The 21,267-nt window shown below is 38.7% G+C and overlaps 1 protein-coding gene across 1 annotated transcript in view; it reads right to left on the reverse strand.

Moving 5' to 3' along the window:
- The window catches only part of Dnajc1 (DnaJ heat shock protein family (Hsp40) member C1), a 192,625-nt gene extending 177,870 nt beyond the window's left edge, over window positions 1-14,755 (reverse strand). The window contains exon 1 of the mRNA XM_004859936.4: window positions 14,288-14,755. Coding sequence (XP_004859993.1) covers window positions 14,288-14,461 — 174 coding nt within the window. The 5' untranslated portion in view covers window positions 14,462-14,755. The remainder of the gene's footprint in view (window positions 1-14,287) is intronic.
- Window positions 14,756-21,267: the final 6,512 nt, after the last annotated feature.

Raw genomic sequence — 21,267 nt, forward strand, 5'->3', positions numbered from 1 at the left:
ATTAAATTGGATAAGAATAAATAATGAAAAAGGGCAAATTCAAAGTTAAAATTACAAAGTAGGAACACTAATGATTTCTTGGTCAAAGCATAAAGATCTAATATGTTAAGTTAAGAAATAACATAGAATTGTAAAATATAACAGGAAAGTCAGCAAAAGGAAATGACTAATTTGAATTAAACTGACTTCCTGAAGCTACCCTTGTCAGGCCTGTGCATGGAAGTTCGAATAACCACCATACCTCCAAGAACAGCGTGAACTTTATCCATCACCTTTGCAGACCAAAAACAAGATACAATGCACAGATAACTAACCAGGATGATGGTACTTAGCAGAATTGGAAAAACTAAAAAGCAGAACAACAAAAACTACACTAGGTTAAAACACAGAAGAAAGAAAACTACAAGCTATATCCCCAACAAAAAAGAAATAGCAACCAATGACTTTCACCCAAATATATTTAACTAATCTACACCTCACAGAAATCTTAATTCTCTAAGGTTGTGCTGTCCAATGTCCATTAACCATATTTGGGATATGTTAGAACTACTGAGAAACCCAATTTTTAATTTTAATTAACATATTTACATTTTAAAACTAATGTTCAGGCCAGTTCAAACCTTTAAGTATGTTTGGTACAATTTGGGTACATGAAAATCTACTTATTATCTGCACATCTTATAAAATCTCAACACATATTATGTATTTTCAATAAAATTTAGCAAATGAGGTGAAATGAGGTGCATAAATGTATAATACACACCAGAGTTTTAAGAATCAGTACAAAAGGTTGAATATTAAATACCACTGAGCTATATTCTAGCCCCATCATTAAACATTTTTGCAAATCTGACTGCAAATTGAAATAATATTTTGAATATATTGGGTTTAATACAACATAGTATTAAAATTAATTTCACCTGTTTTTTAAGTCTTTAAATGTGGCATCTAAAAAAACTGAAATTATACCTGTAGCTTGCATAACCTATCACATAGTACTGCTCTGAAGGATCCATAACTTGAAAAGTCTGCCATCTGTCAAAAATGTGAAATATGTTAGTCAGGATTTGGAAGAGAAGTATTTCTCATCTGCTAATGTCACAAAATATCACCTTAGATTACCCAGAATTTGCATACTTTTATATTCCAAAGCCATCGGTGCTGTCTTCCTACAGAGGATGATCACAGATCGTTCTAGTTGGTTGATACTGGTTGCAGGATGCCTGCAGATACCAAACTCTGCAAATACCCAAGTCCCTTTTATAAAGATTAGTATTTGGATATAACAACACACATCCTCCCCTCTATCCTGAATCATTCCTAGATTATTTATAATACCTACTACAATGTAAATGTTATGTAAATACTTGTTACTCTGTATTATTTAGGGAATTAGAACAAGGAAAAAAATCTGTAAATGTTTAGAAAAGATTCAATTTTCTCCCAAATATTTTCCATCCACAGTTAATGTGGAACTCACAGATACAAAAGGCCAACTGTATTCCTGAGTTATTACAAAATGTGGTAATGTACAATCATCGTTTTGCCACTTACTTTCAGTAAGTAATCAAGTAACTGAAAGATGCTAAACTTTTTGGTTCTTTCTTTGATTCCCTCAGCCATATGTTAAAGAATACTTTCGCTTCTCTGAGAGCCAAGTAAGGGTTTTAGTTTATAAAAGATTTTGGCAAGACTAATTTTATGGGACAATTTTATGTTTATATATACATAAAATATATACTTAAACATATAAATTTACCTTATATATTTACACACATATATATGAAAAATGTCAGAACTGCATGTCTTAGCATTGATTTTCCAACCCCTCTCATGCATGGTACTTCATACCAAACTATTTGTGAGATACACCAGAGTAAAACTGTTAAGGCTGTTCCAGGGAGGGTATCTCTATACACTTTCATGAAGTACATTACACTTCATGAAGTACATTAAATGGGAAGCTCAGTCTTAAAGGTTCCTGCAAAGTACTGCAAAAAAATTTCTCACACATATTTTATTTTCACCTGACTCACATTTTATTCCTACTTATGCCTACAGTTGTGAAAATACAACCCTTTGACATTTTTAATGGCAATATCCAAAAAAGGCCACAAGATGGAGATATTACTCCATTACCTCTTGTATTTGGATTTAGGCATTTTTCTGTACTTTCCCAAAGGTCACTTACTCCAATACAGCCCATTGCCTTATGGGGTTATAGACTTACTTCGTGTTCATACTGCTCAAAACTTCTGTTTCATTAATCTTACATGAAATTTATATTCAAATCTCTTTATCAATACAAACTGTATTTACCCAATTTTTTTTTTTTTTGGTACCAGGGATTGAACTCAGGACCTTGTGCTTGCAAGGCAGGTGACAGAACCACTGAGCTAAATCCCTGGCTCCATATTTACCCAATTTTGTTAACCTAATTTAGTTGCCAAATTTAGTGCCAAAAGACTTAACTATAGCCAAACATTAAATTCAACTTAAAAATTTCCTGCAATGAAGATAATGTGAAGAATACACTACTGGCTTTGAGAGCAACTGAAAACAAGAAGTTTTTATCATGTTTTGTGAGATGGTAGCACTGCTGAAATTGTGAGGCTCTTTATGGTAAGCACTTTCAAGATCAATCTAAGTTTTAAAATACAAAAAGTCACATTAATTCTGCATTACTACTTCAGAACTACACAACATAGCATTGATTTGAACTCTATCAGATATCTAAATTAATATGCTTTAAACCCAGGAAATCTATTTTCTACTACAGATAAAAGATCCATACAAAAATACCATAAGATATAATTAACTACAAGTAAAATCACAATCTCTACAGTTCCTATATTATGTATACATATATATATTCCCATAAATTAAGTTTAGTCATCAACTATTAGAAAAAATGGTACTTACAGTGAGAAAGTGCTTATCTACTTGTCTTCTGTTAACCCAAAGTATAGTAATTGAAAGCAACTGCAGATAAGATCTCCAATCAGTATGGAGAGACCTCAAAGAACTAGGACTGGAAGTCCCATTTGACCCCTCTATTCCCCTGCTGGGGATCTTCCCCAAAGAATTAAAAGAATCATACCACAGTTATATATGTGCACCCATGTTCATAGTGGCACAATTTGTAATAGCTAAAACTTGGAAGCAGCCTAGATGCCCACTGGATAAAGAAAATGTGTTTTTTTTATAAGATGGAGTACTACACAGCCATAAAGAGTGAGAAATTAGAGACATTCATAGCTAAACGGATGCACATTGAGGCGATACTCTTCAGTGAAATAAATAGGACATACATGTGTAAATACCAAATAGTTTCTCTAGTGTGACAAACTGAAAGTGTAATAAGGACTAAAAGGTATGATAGATAATGTGAAATAGGAAGAAAAAGGGCAAAGGGGAAGGGGAAGTGGGAGGGGTAGGGGGAAGGAAAGAGGGGAATGGAATTAATATAAGAAAATGAAAACATGGAAACAAAGTCTTTGTAAACAGGGAGGGATGGAGGGGTTGGAGGGAGGGCAGGGGAAGGGGGAAAAATAAGAACCAAGAGAGATTATGTAAAGGTGCAAATTTCCAATGCTGAATGTCATTATACTGTATACCTAAACTGTACCAATGATTCAAATGAATAATTGATAATGTGAAATAGGAAGAAAAGGTCCAAAGGGGTAGGGGAAGTGGGAGGGGTAGGGGAAAGGAAAGGGAAAGGAAAAATTATGAGAAATGTAAAAAAATGGAAACAAAGCCTTGTAAATAGGGAAGGGGGGGCTGAAGGGTGGGCAGAGGAATGGGGAAAAAATAAGAACCAAGATACATCATGTAAAGGTACAAGTTCCCAATGAGAAATGTAAATGTATTGTACACCTAAAATGTACCAATAAAAGAATTTAAGGAAAAAAAAAAAGAGTTCCAACTTATCCAAAAGTCAGCAGTTTCTTGGTAATGTATAAAATCAATTAGTTAGGGAATAGCATCCTTAATGTGACATAGAGTATATTAATGGTATGAAGAAAGTTATTAAGGACTGGCTAGAAATAAGTTTCTATTCTAAGATTTCTGTATGGTCTCTAAGATGTTTCCATGGTCCGTTTAGACTTTTCCAGTAAATGAGCATGGTGATCTTTTTCCATCTGCTCATATTTCCAGTACTGCCCACTATACATATCACAGTATGGTCTCATGTAGCTTTTTAAAGTTCTTGTTCCTATTATAATGAGGAGTTATATGTATTCCAGAATTTGCTTAACTAAGGAAATTACTCCCTTCTAGAATTCTAGTGTTTGCTCTGAGGGACATTTTAATACTGCTTCTTTTCATTTTAATACTGCCATTTATACTGTGGTATGTTCTTTATTTAATTCTTGAGTGTAGACTCTTAAGCTTTAATATTAAACAACTCAAATTCTATTAGCTGACTGTGTAGCTATGCAGAGCTAATACCTACTGCCTCACTAGTAATAAAATAGGCATCCATCTACTAACAGTATATTGTTTTGTACAGATATTTTCTCTAACCAGAAACGTGGAATGGGGCATGTTCTTGGTTTTGCAATATACCTGATTACATATGAGATTCTAGTTGCTGAATGATGGTAATCCAAAACACTTAATAAGTGAATGAATCCTAACCTTACTTAATTTAGTATGAAGGAGGATGGAGAATGAAACATAAATTCTAGATTAAATTTCTAATTAAGTCTTAATGACACTCAGACAAAAACTTACAAGTAGTATTTTAAACCCAAATAATTTAGCTTTTAAAATACTATATTATGCAAAACACAATAGTATTTTACGCCTATAAGTATAGCACTGAACCATTTTTCATAATTGTTTTGATGAAAATGAAGGTTTCTGAAAATATATATGAGATATATATGGGTATAGCTTTACTTCAAAATGGTTGAGGGTCCTTCTCCCCTAATCAGTAATCTGTCTTTTCAGTGTAATTCCTTTCCAGTATCTCTTCACAACCCTATATCAGGAAGGGTTTGGAATAGCTTTTAATTATATGTGGAATTAATTGGTATCATTATCATCCAAGTAGACACAATAATGCTCAACGTAGAAAAAGATTTCTAAAATAACATATTAGCAGTTTATAGAATAAGTAGATAGAAAATACAGTGACAGAAAATACAAGAAAGTGGAGTACAGGCCAGGCATTTTATCAAACTACTTGCTTTTGATGTTACTTTAATTGCCAAAAAAATTCTCCTCTGGGTAATTATCAAGTCAAATACATACCCTCACCTCCATCCTAGCCTCTGTTTCATTCCAGACACTGAATAAAACATGATTTTGAAATTCACCATATTAAACCAATCATTAGGTAAAATGGTGACTATATGATAAGATTTTAGAATGTATCTCTAGAATAACTATAATAAGAGGAGCCAATTCCACTTTACCAGTTCAACTTAGGCTATTATCTATGCACAATAAAAAAAAAAAAGATTTTAAGAGTATTCTCATAATTAGAGTAAAAGTAACGCAGAAAAGCATAAAAGGAAAAAAGGAAACAAAGTATTGCTGTTCTATTAGCTCTGGATTCCATACGGCAAAATTTTCACAATAGACTTGCTTTTCCCCAGAAAATGTCCTCAGGCAATTTTCACTAAGTTACACTACCACACTACATTAAGTAGTGTGTACCTAAGAAAAGTAAACTATGATAATCCAATCAGATGCAAATATATATACCATTAAATAAGTATTCATTCAGCTTTACCTGCATGTGTGATTTGCCTTCATAAGTAAGATAAATGACTATAAGGTTACTGTTTCAGTTAGCTTTCCTATCCCTGGGACACAATACCCAACAACTTAGAGAAGAGTTTTAATTTAGCTCACAGTCTGGGGTGATTCAGTCCATAATCAGCTGGCTCCAATTCAGGAACATCATGATAGAAGGGCATGGTGGAGCAAAGTTTCTTAGTTCACAGAGGCCCAGGGAACACAGCAAGGGAACAGCAAAAGACAGGAAAGGGAAAGAGACCATAGAGAGTACCCAGGACCATGCCTCCATGACCCACCCAGACACTCCCAAGGAAACACTTTTAGGCATTTCTTAATCCAGACATATTCTTAATGACATACCAGGATTAGTGGTCTCAAACACCCCCCCCCGTTTAACTTTATACTCAAACACATCTGCCTAAACCAAATTTAATCTCCAAATAAAGACAACAGGATATTCATAATTCTACCTAACATAATACAACTATCCTGTACACAACTAGATATGCAATAATCCCTTCCTCAAAGTCTCAACAGTTCCAGCATTTTTCAAAAATCCAAATCCAAGTCTCTTCTGAGACTCAAACTCTTAGCTATGAACCTCTGTAAAAATCAAAAACAAGCTACATAATCTAAAGGTACAATGACACAGGGTAACCATTCCCATTCCAAAAGAGAGGAATAGGTGGACAGAAAAGAATCAGACCAAAGCAAGATGGACCAGCAGGGCAAACATTAAATCCTGTAGTTCCAGGTGCAGCAACTGGGGCACATGGTGGTAAAATATGAGTTTCAAAAAGCATGGTGGCCCCAACCCTATGGGCTTGCTTGTTGCAGCCATAAATCCTCTCTCAGGCTGATTTTCCTTGGATAATATCCACATTACTGGCATCTCCAATGTCCTGGTGTAGCCACGGTGCTTTCAGCTTCATTCCCACAGCTTGATGCACTGCCCTCTCAGGCCTTCCTTTGAAATCTAGGTAGAGCCTCCTTTACCCCACAACTCTTGCACTCTGCAAGCCAGTAAAAATAGCATCATCACATGGACAACACCAAGGTCTGCTACCAGCTCGGGCAGTAGCCAGGCCTCTTTGGACCATTGCTACAGTGGCAACCTAAGTGCCTGGGTGGCTGAGCATGGTGAAATGAATCCCAGGGAACCAATTTCCTAGGAGGCCCTTCTTGAGCAGGGATCCCAGGGATTCTCTTCTCAAATGAATGGCGGACACTTTTGGACTTCCAAACCTGCCATGGATCGGATCTTGCTGGTTTCTGAGATGCGCTCAAAGTATCTTTTTTCTTAACCCCATACAAAGTACTTGGTTTCTTTCTAATGGTGCTATTCTCTTTAGCAGTCATATCTCCTTGGGTCCCCAACTTCACAAATGGTTTCTTCTAGGCCAAAAATTAAGTTTTTCAAATTTTCCAGTTTTGCCTTTTGCTCAACTCTCACTATAAATTTTGCTAAAAGCAGTCACCAGTAACCATATCCCAGCTTGAATGTTGGGCTGCCTTAAATTTCCTCTGCCAGATTAATTAGTCCATGACATTTAATCTCAGTTTCCAGCAAAGTCTCAGGACATGGGCAAAATGTAGACATGTTTTCTGCCACAATGTAACAAACATGCCCTCTAGTCCTATTGCCAATGGAGTTCTTGTTCCCAACTGAAACCTCCTGAGCCTGGCCTTTACCATCCACATTCCTATCAGAATCTAGGTCCTATGAACTCTGACCAGAATAACCCATCATACTCTGATACTTTATGGCATTCTAGGGCTTCTCTAGCCTGCATCTCTAAACCTTTCCAAACTCCTCCTGTAAAACCAGTTCCAAAAGTATGTAAACTACATGGTCAGGTACAATCATAGCAACAACCTCACTTCTCTGGTACTACTTTTCTATACTAGCCAGCTTTCCCACTGCTGGGACACAATACTTGACACATCCACAACTTAAAGAAGGAGAATTTTTGTTTAGCTCATGGTTTAGACAGATTCAGTCCACAGTCAGGGGCAGCATCATCCATCAGGGTAGGGGCCTGGATGGAACAAAAACAGAAGGAGGAAGACAACAAACAGTACAGGTTCTCTCTGCTTCCTGGCTTCCATAAGGTAGGCAGCTTTCCTTTGCCTTGCCCTTCCACCATCATGTTTCGGTCTCATCACAAGTCTAAAGCAATGAAGTCAGATGATCATGGACAGAAACTTGTCAAACTGTGAGCCAAAATAAACCTGTCCTCCTTTAAGTTGTTTTTCTGAGGTATTTGGTTCTAGTTGGATATCTTTTCCCTAAAAAGACTGTTATCTTATACATTTATACATTCTATATATTTGAAAAATACAGATTGAAAGATCTTAAAAGGCTTAACACTGATTGATAAATTAAAATCCAAATGTTTTATAAGCATATGTCACTTAATAATACCTTTTCTTCTCTTAACCAAACTTTAGCATTCCTTTGAATATAAGGATAAAGTTATTAAAAAAATAAAGAAAATGAGGAACATTTTTTAGCCATATAAATAGTAAGAATTTGTAATGACTGGCACCATTAAGACAGTCATCACTTCAACACAGAAATACTACAAAATTTAAGATAATTTAACTTATCATGATTTCAATTCAGATTTTTAAATAAAGTATTTATTGTTGGTTAGAATACTGCACTATAAATGGTACTGTATAAGAAAAGTCATGGCCAAAAAGATAATTTAAAAAGAAAACAAAAACACAAACCAGAATTGCCAGTGATTCCACAAGAAATAAAAGTGTCAGGGAGCAGGAGCTGCTAGACAAAATATAAATATCATGTGGGATCTTGGAAGTTACTAATAAAAGATCTTTCAATAGCATTTCCTTTTTCTTATACTCTTTTCATCTCCCTTATCCCAATCTCCTCTGAAAAGTGCAGTATACAAATTGGAATTCCCTATGAATAAATAAAAGGCATTGTAAATGCAGACGGAACCTCTGAAAGACTTCTGGAACCCCTTCCTATAGGGTTCTAGAACCAACTTAAAATGCATGAAGAGACTCCTTTTATAAGAGCTGTAAAAGGCCACGTATAAATATGACCTATGGAGTTAAAAACTGTCAAGCAACTACTTTTTTGGAGAATTATGATTTAGTTTTAGTTATAATACTGTTTCATTCAGTAAATATTTAAGTGTTCACTGTGTGCCTAACTGTAAACAAGACAGATACTGTCTGTCCTATGCCCAAAGTCAGAAAGCCAAGAGGTGGCCTGGTCCAAATCCTAAAGGCCCTGGGTTAGTCCAATTATAGAGCACAGGGAGGGACTAAGACTTGGTGGATTAGGAAATTAAAAACACAGTCACTACCATCCAATTTTCTATATTAATTGTCTTCCCCTTCATTCTCTCCTGAACCCCATACCCATCTAAGGAGACTATTGCTTGTACTACTTTCACTGAAACAGCCCTTGCTGAGGGAGCCAGTAACCTCCACACTGTTAAACCTGGTCAACTCTCAGAACTCACCTTATTTGAATTATTATCATCATCTAACCCACTGACCACTTTCTCTGCTTTGAAGAACTTTCTCTGCTCGACTTGAAAGCAGTACCTTTTCTTGGTTTGCCTCCTCCTTCACTGATTGTTTCTTCCCATTTCCTTTGGCTTCTTCATCTCCCTGTTAGGGTTCACATTCCCAAGGCTTAGCTCTCAAATCTCTTCTCTTACACTCATTTTCTTGAGTGAACTCATCCAATTATGTGGCTTCAAATTACCTTCTTGGTCCCAGGGACTCTAGACTCCATATTTATGGCAACACTTTTCTGTCTGGACTCCAGACCTGAATAACCAAATGTCTATATGCCAGCTCCATTTGGTTGGTTTTTTTTTTTTTCATTTTAAACAAGAAGTTTATTTAAACAACAAGACACCTGACTTAAAGGCAAAACCATCTAGGATTCTTTTTCTTTTAAAGAGTAATTGACTCCCACATAAAGACAGATTGCCCTACATGTAACAGCTACATACAGGGGCCGGGAATTTAGCTCAGTGGTTTCGCCGCCTGCCTTGCAAGCGCAAGGACCCAAGTTCTATCCCCGGTACCGAAAAAAAAAAAACAGCTACGTACAAAAAAGTTATAAAATTGTTCTTAGTTTTACAATGATAAATGAAAAACATTACAATTCTCCAATCAAACAAGGTATGCAAGGATTTTTATGTTGTTGTCTTTTCTGTTAAAAGTGAGAGCAAAATAACTTGCTGGAACATAAAGATAAGAGCTGATGAGCATGCCACTAATGGAGAGAGGGAATTATTTTCACAGAACCAGTATCTCCCCATCCCGTCTCCATCTGATGTCAATCAAAACATATTGTTGGCCATTTAGTTAAAAAAAAAAAAAGGCAATATGCTTGTGCACATACACCAGATACTTTATGTACAATAAAGGAATGGGGAAGGGGTAAATGAAAGAATAGAGAAAACTATACTGCAGTAGTCAAGATGTGGTGGAACCAAGTTGCAGTTCTCTAATTGAGAATGTATTCTCGGTCTGTAAGAACAGAGTTCTGGAGTAGAGTTCTTGCAGGTTCCCTTTTTAGTAGACACCTCCTGTCTGCTGCTGGAACACATCAATTGTATCTTTGTCATCCATTTCCAACTGTGCAGGTGTGTCTGTTTCATTGATTGGCTGTCCATCAAATCCGAATCTGATCTGCCTCCTTGACAAACCCTATCGTTCACAGTAGGCTTTCATTAGTTTACTAAGTGGTGTAAGCCTGTTAATCTTAAACTGCACCACAGAACCACCCTGCCCTGCAACCTTCAAATTAATATGATCATTGTTCTGTCTTGACGCCTTCCTTGGGCTTTTCGTCGGCCATTGCGAGTGCCTGAGTCTTCTCAGCTGCTGCTTCACAAAAGAGGTACCAGGTCCACACCTGAGGAGCACAGAAGCAGCTCCAGGAGCAGCAGGGGGCGGCAGTGGTGGCCGAGGGAGAGGAGCCAGCTCCATTTGAAAGCTTAACAGACACGGACAATGTAGTGCTTTCCCAAACTCTTGATTCTCTCAACCAGACTTCTATTCCAGGCTTCCTCAACTCAAAAAATGACAGCTGCATCCTGCTAGGTATTGAAGTATTTTAGACAATACTTTAGCGTTCTCTTCAATTTCTCTTTTTCTCTTATATCCCACCTTCAAACCATCAGTAAAATCCTGTCAGTTCTATGTTCCCATTAAATCTAGAATCTGACCGCTTTGTACCACCTCCAATGTGACCACTCAAGTCTATTCTATATTCTACACTACAATTATTCTTCTAAGTAACTCATACTTTATAGACTATCCCTAACACAATAAAGCTATCATTTTGAAATTTAAGTCAAATGAAGTATATCTTCTCTTCAACAGCCCCCTCTCTACTGGTTTCCTAACTTACTTCTAAGAAAAAGCCAAAATCCTTATAATGACCTGCAATGCCTTATGTGATCGTCCTCTATTGCCTGTGACTCCAAGCTCATCTATTACCGTCTTCCTCAATCACTCTGCTCCAGCCACACTGGTTGCCTTGCTATTTCTCAAACACTAAGCAAGTTTCTGCCTCAAGGCCTTTGCACTTACTTCGTTCTTCCTTAAATTTCCTCCACCATGCTATGATCTGAATATCTGAGTTCCTCCAAAACTCCTGTTCAGACCTAATCCCCAATGTGCCCCAAGGTGGGGTATCTGAGGGTGATTAGGTCATAAGGTAGAGCCCTAGTAGTGCCCCTGTAAAAGAAGCCCCAGAGAGCTGCTTTGACCCTTGCTGATGAGAGGGTATAGCTAGAAGGTATCACCTATAAATCAGAAGGCCTTCGTCAAATACAGAAGCTGCTAGCCCTTGTTGTTGGACTTCCTAGCCTCCAGGACCGTGAGAAATAAATTTTCATTGTTGAAAAGCTATCTAGGGCGGGGGATTTAGCTCGGTGGTCGTGCTGCGCCGGCCTGGCAAGTACAAGGTCCTGAGTTTGATTTCCAGTACTGGGGAAGGAAAGAAAGAAAGGAAGGAAGGAAGGAAGAAAGGAAGAAAGAAAGGAGGGAGGGAGGGAGGAAAGAAGGAAGAAAGAGAGAGAGAGGGAGAGAGAGAAAGAAAGGAAGAAAGAAAGAGAGAGGGAAAGAAAAAGAAAGAAAGGAAGGAAGGAAGGAAAGAAAGAAAGAAAGAAAAGGAAAGAAAAGAAAGAACTATCTAGTTTATGGTATTTTGTTATAGCAACTCAAATTGAATAAGACACACCAAGTATGCATATGGCTTATTCTCTAACTTCCTTCAGAGGCCTTCTCTGAACATCTAATACTTACATTTACCTATGTAGTTTTTACTATGTGTTTTCCCCTACTAAACTGTTTCATGGGGCTATAGGCTTTGTTTTATATAAAGGCCAACTCTAAGTGATTAAAATCCAGTACACACCAAATAAATCTCTGTTGAATGAACAATAAAACTGATCAGAGCATAGAGCCAGGGCATCACTATGAGTAGCCTATCTACTTTGTTCTGTTCTTGAATATCGGCTCTCACTTGAAAATTACACATTAAGGACCTTAAACAAGCTGCGTTTGTCTCTACCAAATGTCTGGATCCTTGAAAGTTTTCCAAGAAAGTTGAGGTTCAAAGTAAAGAACTTGTTCCAATCCATTTCTCTGCTTAGACAGAATAAAGTTTCTTCTGGCTAGTTCAACACAGCTGGGCAGAGAAACACAGATTAAAATAATTTTCTGGATTCTTTTCCAATTTTCCCTCAACAAAGAATCTTCTCAATTATCTATGCTTCTTTATTTTCCCATCTTTGAGCATACAGTTAAGTGCTCTGGTTGTTCACACTGCCTAATTAACTGCAAAGTAAGCTGCATGAAATTATAAAGGAAAATTCTATGGAAGTGCACATGCAAACCTAGATGACATAATCTAAATTTTACAATGAACTTTTTTTTTTGGTACCGGGGATCAAACTCAGGACCTTGTGTTTGTGAGTCAGGTGTCGGCACCACTGAGCTAAATCCCTGGCCCATACATAATCTCAATTCTAAATCATCACTGTTAAATATCTATATTCTCTTAAAGGACCGTATCTTGAAGATTTTTGGATTTGTTATGTATAAGACTCTCCCTAACTATAAATTTTAATCAGTCCTGATAGACTATTCTCGTTATTAAAGGCGTTCTCCAAAGTTAGTTCAAACATAGCTTCACTACTGGTACACATATTGCATCACTATTTACTTTTAAAATGAGGTATGTTAGGGTTGGGAATTTAGCTCAGTGGTTCCACTGCCTGCCTCAAAAGCGCAAGGTCCTGAGTTCGATCCCTGGTACCAAAGGAAAAAAAAGAGGTATGTTATGTTTTGTCTTTATGAGCAGGAAATGGTACCTGGTGACCTTAGGTACAGTCATTACAAAATTCTTTTCCTATAAGCATTTGAAGTGGGAGACAGATTTTTTTACTAAAATGAAGACTCTTAAACTATGATGTCATGACACCCTAACAAATTTATATTCAATAATGGAATGAAAATGGGATAGTTGAAAATAAAATTTAAAAGTTCAATAGTTCTCAAATTTAAAATAACCAGTATAGATGTCATAGTCACATGAAGTCTGGATTGAGTGACAACTGTAGGCAAACTTTAATTTTTTTTTTGCCTTTGTAGTTACTCAAAGTATTGTCTGAGGGGCTCAATCAGATCGTGTGAAAGTGTAAGTCGTTCACTCCATAATCCCGAAAGCAGAAAAGTGTCATCTTCTCCTTGACACTAGGGTTCAGGTAGCAACTGGGCAAATGCCATAGCCTTGAGGGCACACACGTGTACACACACACACACACACACACACACATACACACACACACACGAAGGTAATAAACGCTTATACAGACCAAAGTCTCAAGTTGAAAAAGGAAAAAGAACACGAAAAGCAAAGCAAGGAAAGAAATCCATCCTGCACTCTTGGTTGGGCTTCTCGTCCAGCAACATCCGAAGTAGCTGCCCTGCCCTGACATCCTAATAGCTTCTCCCCAGTTCCAGGACTAACTCTGTACAGGCTTCAGAGTCCTCCAGCTTTCTCTATGCGAAACGAACTCCCATTTAACAGGCTCAAAAAAGATTACAAAAAGTGGGGAGAGTAGTTTCCGCCGCAGACACTAGCCAAAATGCATTCCTCGCTTCCGGGAAAGGAGGCGGCAGGGAGGCAGATGAAATCGGTCTAAGTGTGAAGATGACAACTGAGAATGCCACACGGCTACTCTTTCTCACAGCCGGGGAGGCGGGAAAGGCGAAGGTGGGTGTAGAAAAAAGGGACACACCAACCACTCTTGCTTCTTCTGCAGCACAGCCGGGGGCTGCCTCCCCCCGCAGCCACGCGCAGAGAAGGGATCGCCACCGCCCCGACTAGCGCCCCCGGCCAACCAGTCCCCGAGACTCCCTCCAACTCGGGACGTCGGAGCGGGCGGGCGGGGAGGGAGCCCGACCTAGGGCCCGCTCGCCCTCGGCAGAGCCCGCCGCGCCCCCGCCGAGCGACCGCGCGTACCTGCTGCAGCCCGAGGAAGTGGTAGAAGTTGAGCTGCACCTCCTCCACCAAGTCGAACAACTCCAGGTCTCCGCTCTCCCAGCCGCGCGCCGGCCCCAAGGCCGCCAGCAGCAGGAGCCACAGCAGCGGCGAGAGCGGCGCGAGTCGGGGCCGGCGGCTCCGAGGAGCCCGCATCGCCAGGGGCTCGGAAAGGTCACCGCCGCGCGGGGTCGGCGGCCGAGCCCGGGGACGTGGCGGACGTCGCCAGCTGCGAGGGCTGTGCCTGTCAGTCAGAGCGCCCGCAGCAGCCTGGGAGGCGCCGGCCGGGACGCCGGGGGCTGACGGGACAGCGGGGCGGGCGGGACCGGGCGGCCGACCGGGGTGCGCGGGAGGTGCCGCGACTGCTCTGCTTTCCTCGGACCCTCACCCGGGGCCTACAAACAGCTGGAGAGCCAGCGCCGGCGCCCGGCTGCCGAGGGGGAGAGGCTTCCCCTACCTCAGCCTATCGCAGGCCTCGCTTCCGGTGACATCACGTCTCCTAGCAACTGCCAGGAGGGGGGCGGGGCCGGAAGTAGGGACGCAGGGCGCCCCAGAGCCGGGCCTCGGGAACAGGGTTTTAGTAGCCAGCGCTCCCGGAGCAGCTGTACGTGTGCTGATCCAGGTTGGGATGTGGGCACGGACAAAACGAGTATGTAGAGAGCATCCCACGTTAAAGGTTTCCCTCGAAATAGCTACCCTCTTGCCCTCTCCCGGATACTGATCCCTGGAAAGATACTTGAAGCCTCATTTATGACGGCTCCTCTTCCTTACATTTCACTTATTTCATCAGCAAAGATAGGAGGAATTGAACCAGTGCCTAAAGGGAACAAATCCAATGAGTAGTCTAGGGTCTCTTTTTGAAGTAGAGGGAAACAGAAAAAGAATTTGAACTAAGACGAAAAACATACTAAGTTTGAATTACGATGTACAGTAATAATGCCATAAATAGGCAGCTTGTAGCATTCATAATGGCAGCTCAATAATAGTTTTTTTAAAAATGTAGTTTATCCATCTTAGGCCAACCCCAGTTGAGGTCCAGTTTTAAAGACATGGGCTGAAAACTTCTCCCTAACAAAGTCTCACCTCCTAGAGTTGCAGTTTTAGTAAAACTCAGTCCACTTTTGGTTTTTTGCGGAGTCCCAGGCTGATGCAGAAGGTTGAGGGACTGGGCCTAATAGGTAGGATCAAATCACCCTGCCCTCTACCAGTGCATGTAAAAGGAGGAGCCTGCCCCAGATATACAGGCACTTGTTTCCACTCAAGACATTTTGCAGTTGTTTCTAAAGCTGTATGAACAGGAGAGTAAAGATCTAAGTTTAAAACCTCTTAAAGGTAGAACTGAATCTTCAAGGCAGAAAAGGCAGACATCTTCCTGGCTTTCAGTTGAAAGCTCAGAGAATGACACATGAAGAACAGAGAAAAACCAGATGTGGACTGAGTTTTAGTAAAACTCCAATTTAATCCCGGCTCAGATTGGCCTGAGGTAATCAAACTATCACCCTATTTTCATTTCTAAAAACAAAATACCACAATCTATATTGCATATAGATTTTTATTTTTAAATTTTGTATATGATGAGAAGGGCAGAAAAAGTTGACCAATAATGAAGATAAAAATATAGATAATAGTAGACCGGCAGATAAGCTAGATGTTGGAGTCTAGATAAGAACTTCAAAATAATGATTAAAATAGAAGAAAAAGTGAAAAAATGGACTAAAAGATGCAGAATTTTAACAGAATAGAAATCCATAAAAAAGAATGAAAAGAAAAATCTTGAAAAATGTCTAAAATAAAGAACTTGATGGATGAGTTTAACAACAAACTGGACATAGCAAAAGAAAAGATTAAGAAATTTGGGGATAGGTTAAAAAAAATACCCTAACTGAAACACAGGAAAAACAATGGGGAGAAGAGACCAGAGCTTAAAAGGTATGTGCACAATAAATAAATCAGGCATAGGTATAACTGGAGTCCAAACGAAAAAGAGAATATGAGGCAGAAGGATTTTTTTATTTTATTGGTACATTTTAGGTATACAATACAGGTACATTCATCATTGGAAATTTGCACATTTACATAATCTCTTGGTTCTTATTTTTTCCCCATTTCCCTGCCCATGCTTCAACCTCTCCATCCCTCCCTATTTACAAAGACTTTGTTTCCATTTTTTCATATTCTCTTATTGATTTTATTCCCTTCTTTTCTTTCCCCTACCCCTCCCACTTCCCCTTCCCCTTTGCCCCTTTTCTTCCTATTTCACATTACCTATTATACATTTTAGTCCTTATTTACACTTTCAGTTTCTCACACTAGAGAAACTATTTGTATTTACACATGTGTGTCCTATTTATTTCACTTAAGAGTATCGCCTCACTGTGAGTCCATTTAGCCAAAAATGTCTCTAATTTCTCATTTTTTATGGCTGAGTAGTACTCCATTTTATTTTTCAAAAACACATTTTCTTTATCCAGTCTCCAGCTCATGAGCAATCGGGCTGTTTCCAAGTTTTAGCTATTACAAATTGTGCTGCTATGAACATTGGTGCACATATATAACTGTGGTGTGATTCTTTTAATTCTTGGGGGAAGATGCCCAGCAGTGGAATAGCAGGGTCAAATAGGACTTCCAGTCCTAGTTCTTTGAGGTATCTCCATACTGATTTCCACAGTGGTTGTACCAGTCTAAACTCCAACCAGCACTGGAACAGTGTTCCTCTTTCCCCACAGCCCCTCTAGCATTTGTTATTGGTTGGTTTCATGATAGCAGCCATTCTTTCTAGAGTGAGGTAGAATCTCAGCCTTGTTTTCATTTGCATCTCTCAAATGACCAGTGATGTTGAACATTTTTTCATATGTTTATTTGCTATATCTACTTCTTTGTCTGAGAAATGTCTGTTCATTTCAGATGCCCGTTTTTGGATTGGGTCTTTAAATTTGGGAGGTCTGATCTTTTTAAGTTCTTTATAGATTCGAGATAGTAGACCTTTGTCTAAGGAAGGGCAGGTAAAGATTTTTTCCCACATTGTGGATTGTCTCTTCACACTGCTGGTGGTTTCTCTTGCTGTGCAGAAGCCTTTTAATAAGAAGAGATCCCACTTGTTGATTGTTTGTGCTAGTTCACGGGCAACTGAAGTTTTGTTCATAAAATCTTTTCCTACACCAGTGTCTTCAAGAGTTCTACTTAACCTCTGTTCCAACTGGTTCAGAGTTTTTATTTTAATATTTAGATCTTTAATCCATTTTGATTTTAGTTTAGTGCATGGTGAGAGATACAGGTCTAGTTTTAATCTTTGCCAAGTTGAAGCCCAATTTTTCCAGCACCATTTATTAAAGAAGCTATCTTTCCTCCAGTGAGGGTGCTTGGCTCCTTTATTGAAGATGAGATGGCTGAGTGTGTCTGGCATTGTTTCTGCATCTTCTAATCTGTTCCACTGGTCCTCAGGTCTGTTTCTTTGCCAGTACCATGCTGTTTTTATCACAGTAGCTTTGTAGTATAGTTGCGGGTTCGGGATTGGGATATCCCTTGCCATGTCTCTGTTACCTAGAATTGCTTTTGCTATTCTGGGTCTCTTCTTGTTCCAAATGAAGTTTTGGATTGTTTTCTCAAGGTGCATGAAGTATGCTGCTGGGATCTCAACTGGAATTGCATTAAATCTATATAGCAGTTTTGGAAGTATGGCCATTTTCACTCTATTAATCCTTCCTACCCAGGAGCAGGGGATGTCTGTCCATTTTCTGATATCATCTTCAATCTCTCTTTTCAGAGTGCCATAGTTTTCAGAGAAGAGGTCTTTGATTTCTTTCGTTAGGATGATTCCTAGGTATTTCAGTTTTTTGGATGCTATTGTGAAAGGAATTATTTGCCCTATTTCTCTCTCAGTGAGTCTGTCATTTGTGTAGAGGAAACCTATTGATTTTTGTGTGTTGACCTTGTAACTAGCTACTTGACTGAATTTGGTTATTAAGTCTAGAAGACTTTTGGTGGAGTTCTTGGGGTCTTCTATATAGAGTATCATGTCATCTGCAAATAATGACAATTTGACTTCTTCATTTCCTATCTTTATTCCTTTTATTTCTTTCTCTTGTCTAATTGCTGTGGCTAATGTTTCCAGAACTATATTGAACAAGAGTGGTGATAGTGGACATCTTTGTCTTGTTCCCGATTTTAGTGTGAAGAATTTCAGTTTTTGACCATTTAGTATGATATTGGCTGTTGGTTTTTCATAGATGGCTTCAATCAGTTTGAGGTAGAGACCATCTATTCCAATTTTTTGTAGGGTTTTTATCATAAATGCATGTTGGATTTTGTCAAATGCTTTTTCTGCATCTATGGAGATAATCATATGGTTTTTGTCCTTGGCTCTACTGATACAGTGTATTACATTGATTGATTTGCCTATATTGAACCATCCCTGCCTCCCTGGGATGAATCCCACTTGATCAGGGTGTATGATCTTCTTGATGATATTCTGCATTCTGTTTGCCAGTATCTTATTAAGGATTTTTGCATCTATGTTCATTAGTGAGATTGGCCTATAGTTGTCTTTTTCACTTGGGTCTTTCTCTGCTTTGGGGATCAAGGTGATGCTTGCTTCCAGGAATGAATTCAGGAGTATTGCTTTCCTTTCAATTTCATTGAAGAGTTTAAACAGTAGTGGCAGCAGTTCCTCTCTAAATTTCTTGTAAAATTCAGCAGTGAAGCCATCAGGACCTGGGCTTTTCTTAGTTGGTAAGTTTTTAATTATGTTTTCAATTTCATTGATTGATATTGGGTTGTGTAGAATTTTTAGGTCTTCTTCTTTCAACTTTGCTAATTCATACATATCTAGGAATCTGTCCATTTCTTCTGTGTTTTCCATCTTATTGGCACATACGTTCTCAGAGTAGGTATTGATGATCCTCTGGATTTCTGCTGGGTCTGTTGTAATTTCACCCATTTCATTACTAATTGCATGGATTTGGGCCTTTTCTTTCCTTTTTCTGACAAGGTTGGCTAAGGGTTTGTCAATTTTGTTTTTTCTTTCAAAGAACCAACTCTTGGCTTCATTGATTTTTTTGTATAGTTTTCTTAGTCTGCATTGCATTGATTTCTGCCCTGATCTTTATAATTTCCTCCCTTATATGAGCTTTGGGGTTGTCCTGTTCTTCTTTTTCTAGAAGCTTGAGGTTCAGCATCAGGCTGTTTAATTGGCCTCATTCTGTTTTCCTAATATGAGTATTCACTGCTATGAATTTCCCTTCTAAGACTGCTTTCATTGTGTCCCATAGATTCAGATATGTTGTATTGTCATTGTCATTTAATTGAAGGAATTGTCTGATTTCTTCTTTAATTTCCTCTGTGACCCATTGGTTATTCAGAAGTGTGTTGGTCAATTTCCATGTGTTTATGAAAGTCTTGTCTTTTCTTTTGCTATTGATCTCCAATTTCATCGCACTATGGTCTGATAATATACAGGGGATAACTTCAATTCCTTTACACTTACTTAAACATGTTCTATGAATGAGTATGTGGTCTATTTTGGAGAACGACTTGTGTGCAGCTAAGAAGAATGTGTATTCTGATTTTGTGGAGTGGAACACTCTGTAAACATCTGTTGAGTTCATTTAAGAGTTTGATTAAGTTTTAGTATTTCATTGTGGGTTTTTGGGGGGTTTGGGGGATTTTTTTGGTACCAGGGATCAAACTTGGGTCCTTGTGCTTGCGAGGCAGGTGGCAGAACCACTGAGCTAAATCCCCGGCCCTCATTGTATATTTTTTACCTTGATCTATCTATTTGTGATAGTGGTGTAATCAGGTCCTCCACTACTATTGTATTAGTGCTTATTTGATTCTTCATGCCTGTTATTATTTGTTTTATATAGTTGGGCACACTAGTGTTTGGTGCATATATGTTTATGATTGTCATCTCTTCCTCTTGGATTGTTCCCTTACAAGGATGTAGTATCCTTCTTTGCCTCTCTTAATCAGTGTTGGTTTGAAATCCACTTGATCTACAAAGAGGATAGCTACTCCTGCTTTTTTTCGGGTTCCTGTCACATGGAGTATTGTTTTCCACCCTCTAACTTTCAATCTATGAGTTTCTTTTTGAATTACGTGTGTTTCTTGTATGCAGCATATTGTTAGTTCTTGCTTCTTGACCCATTCTGCCAGTCTATTTCTTTTGATTGGTGAATTGAGACCATTAACATTGATGGTTATAACATACATATTGACTTATCATTGTCATGACTTTTTCTTTTTGTTGGAGTCTCCCCCTTTGCATTTAATTTCTTGTCATGGTCAATGGATTCATTCTGCTGGGCTTCCTGGGTTGTGATCCTCATTATGTTTTCCTAGGATGTTGTCTAAAATGTTTTGGAATGCTGGTTTGGTATTCATGAAGTTCCTAAGGTGCTCTTTGTCATGAAAGTATCTTATTTCTCCATCAATTTTGAAAGATACTTTTGCAGGGTACATCAATCTGAGTTGGAGGCTGTTTTCCTTTAGGGCTTGAAATATGTCACTCCAAGCTCTTCTTGCCTTGAGGGTTTGTGTTGAGAAGTCTGCTGTGATTCTGATGGGCTTTCCTTTGTATGTGATTTGTTTCTTTTCTCTCACTGCTTGTAGAATTTTGTTCTTCTGTTGGGTTTCTGGAATCTTAACAATTATATGCCTATGTGTAAATTTTTTTTGATCAAGGCTAGTTGGAGTCCCATATGCCTCACTTATCTGTATGTCAAGTTCTTTCTCCCTGCTTGGGAAGTTTTCTGCCATCACTTCTCTGAACAGTTTTTTTAATGTCATCTGCACTCTCTCCTGTTTCTTCATTGACTCCAATCAGTCTTATGTTATTCTTCTTTGGATTGTCTAGCAGCTGCTGGATTGATTTTTCATGGTCCCCTACTATTTTAAAGAAATGTTTCTTTTCTAGTCACTAATTGCAATCTTATCTTCTATATCTGAAATTCTGTCCTCACATTGGT

The sequence above is a fragment of the Heterocephalus glaber genome, unplaced genomic scaffold, assembly GCF_053883595.1.
Source record: "Heterocephalus glaber isolate CG9 unplaced genomic scaffold, H.glaber_assembly_v1.0 deba00000768, whole genome shotgun sequence".
Classification (NCBI taxonomy): Eukaryota; Metazoa; Chordata; class Mammalia; order Rodentia; family Bathyergidae; genus Heterocephalus; species Heterocephalus glaber.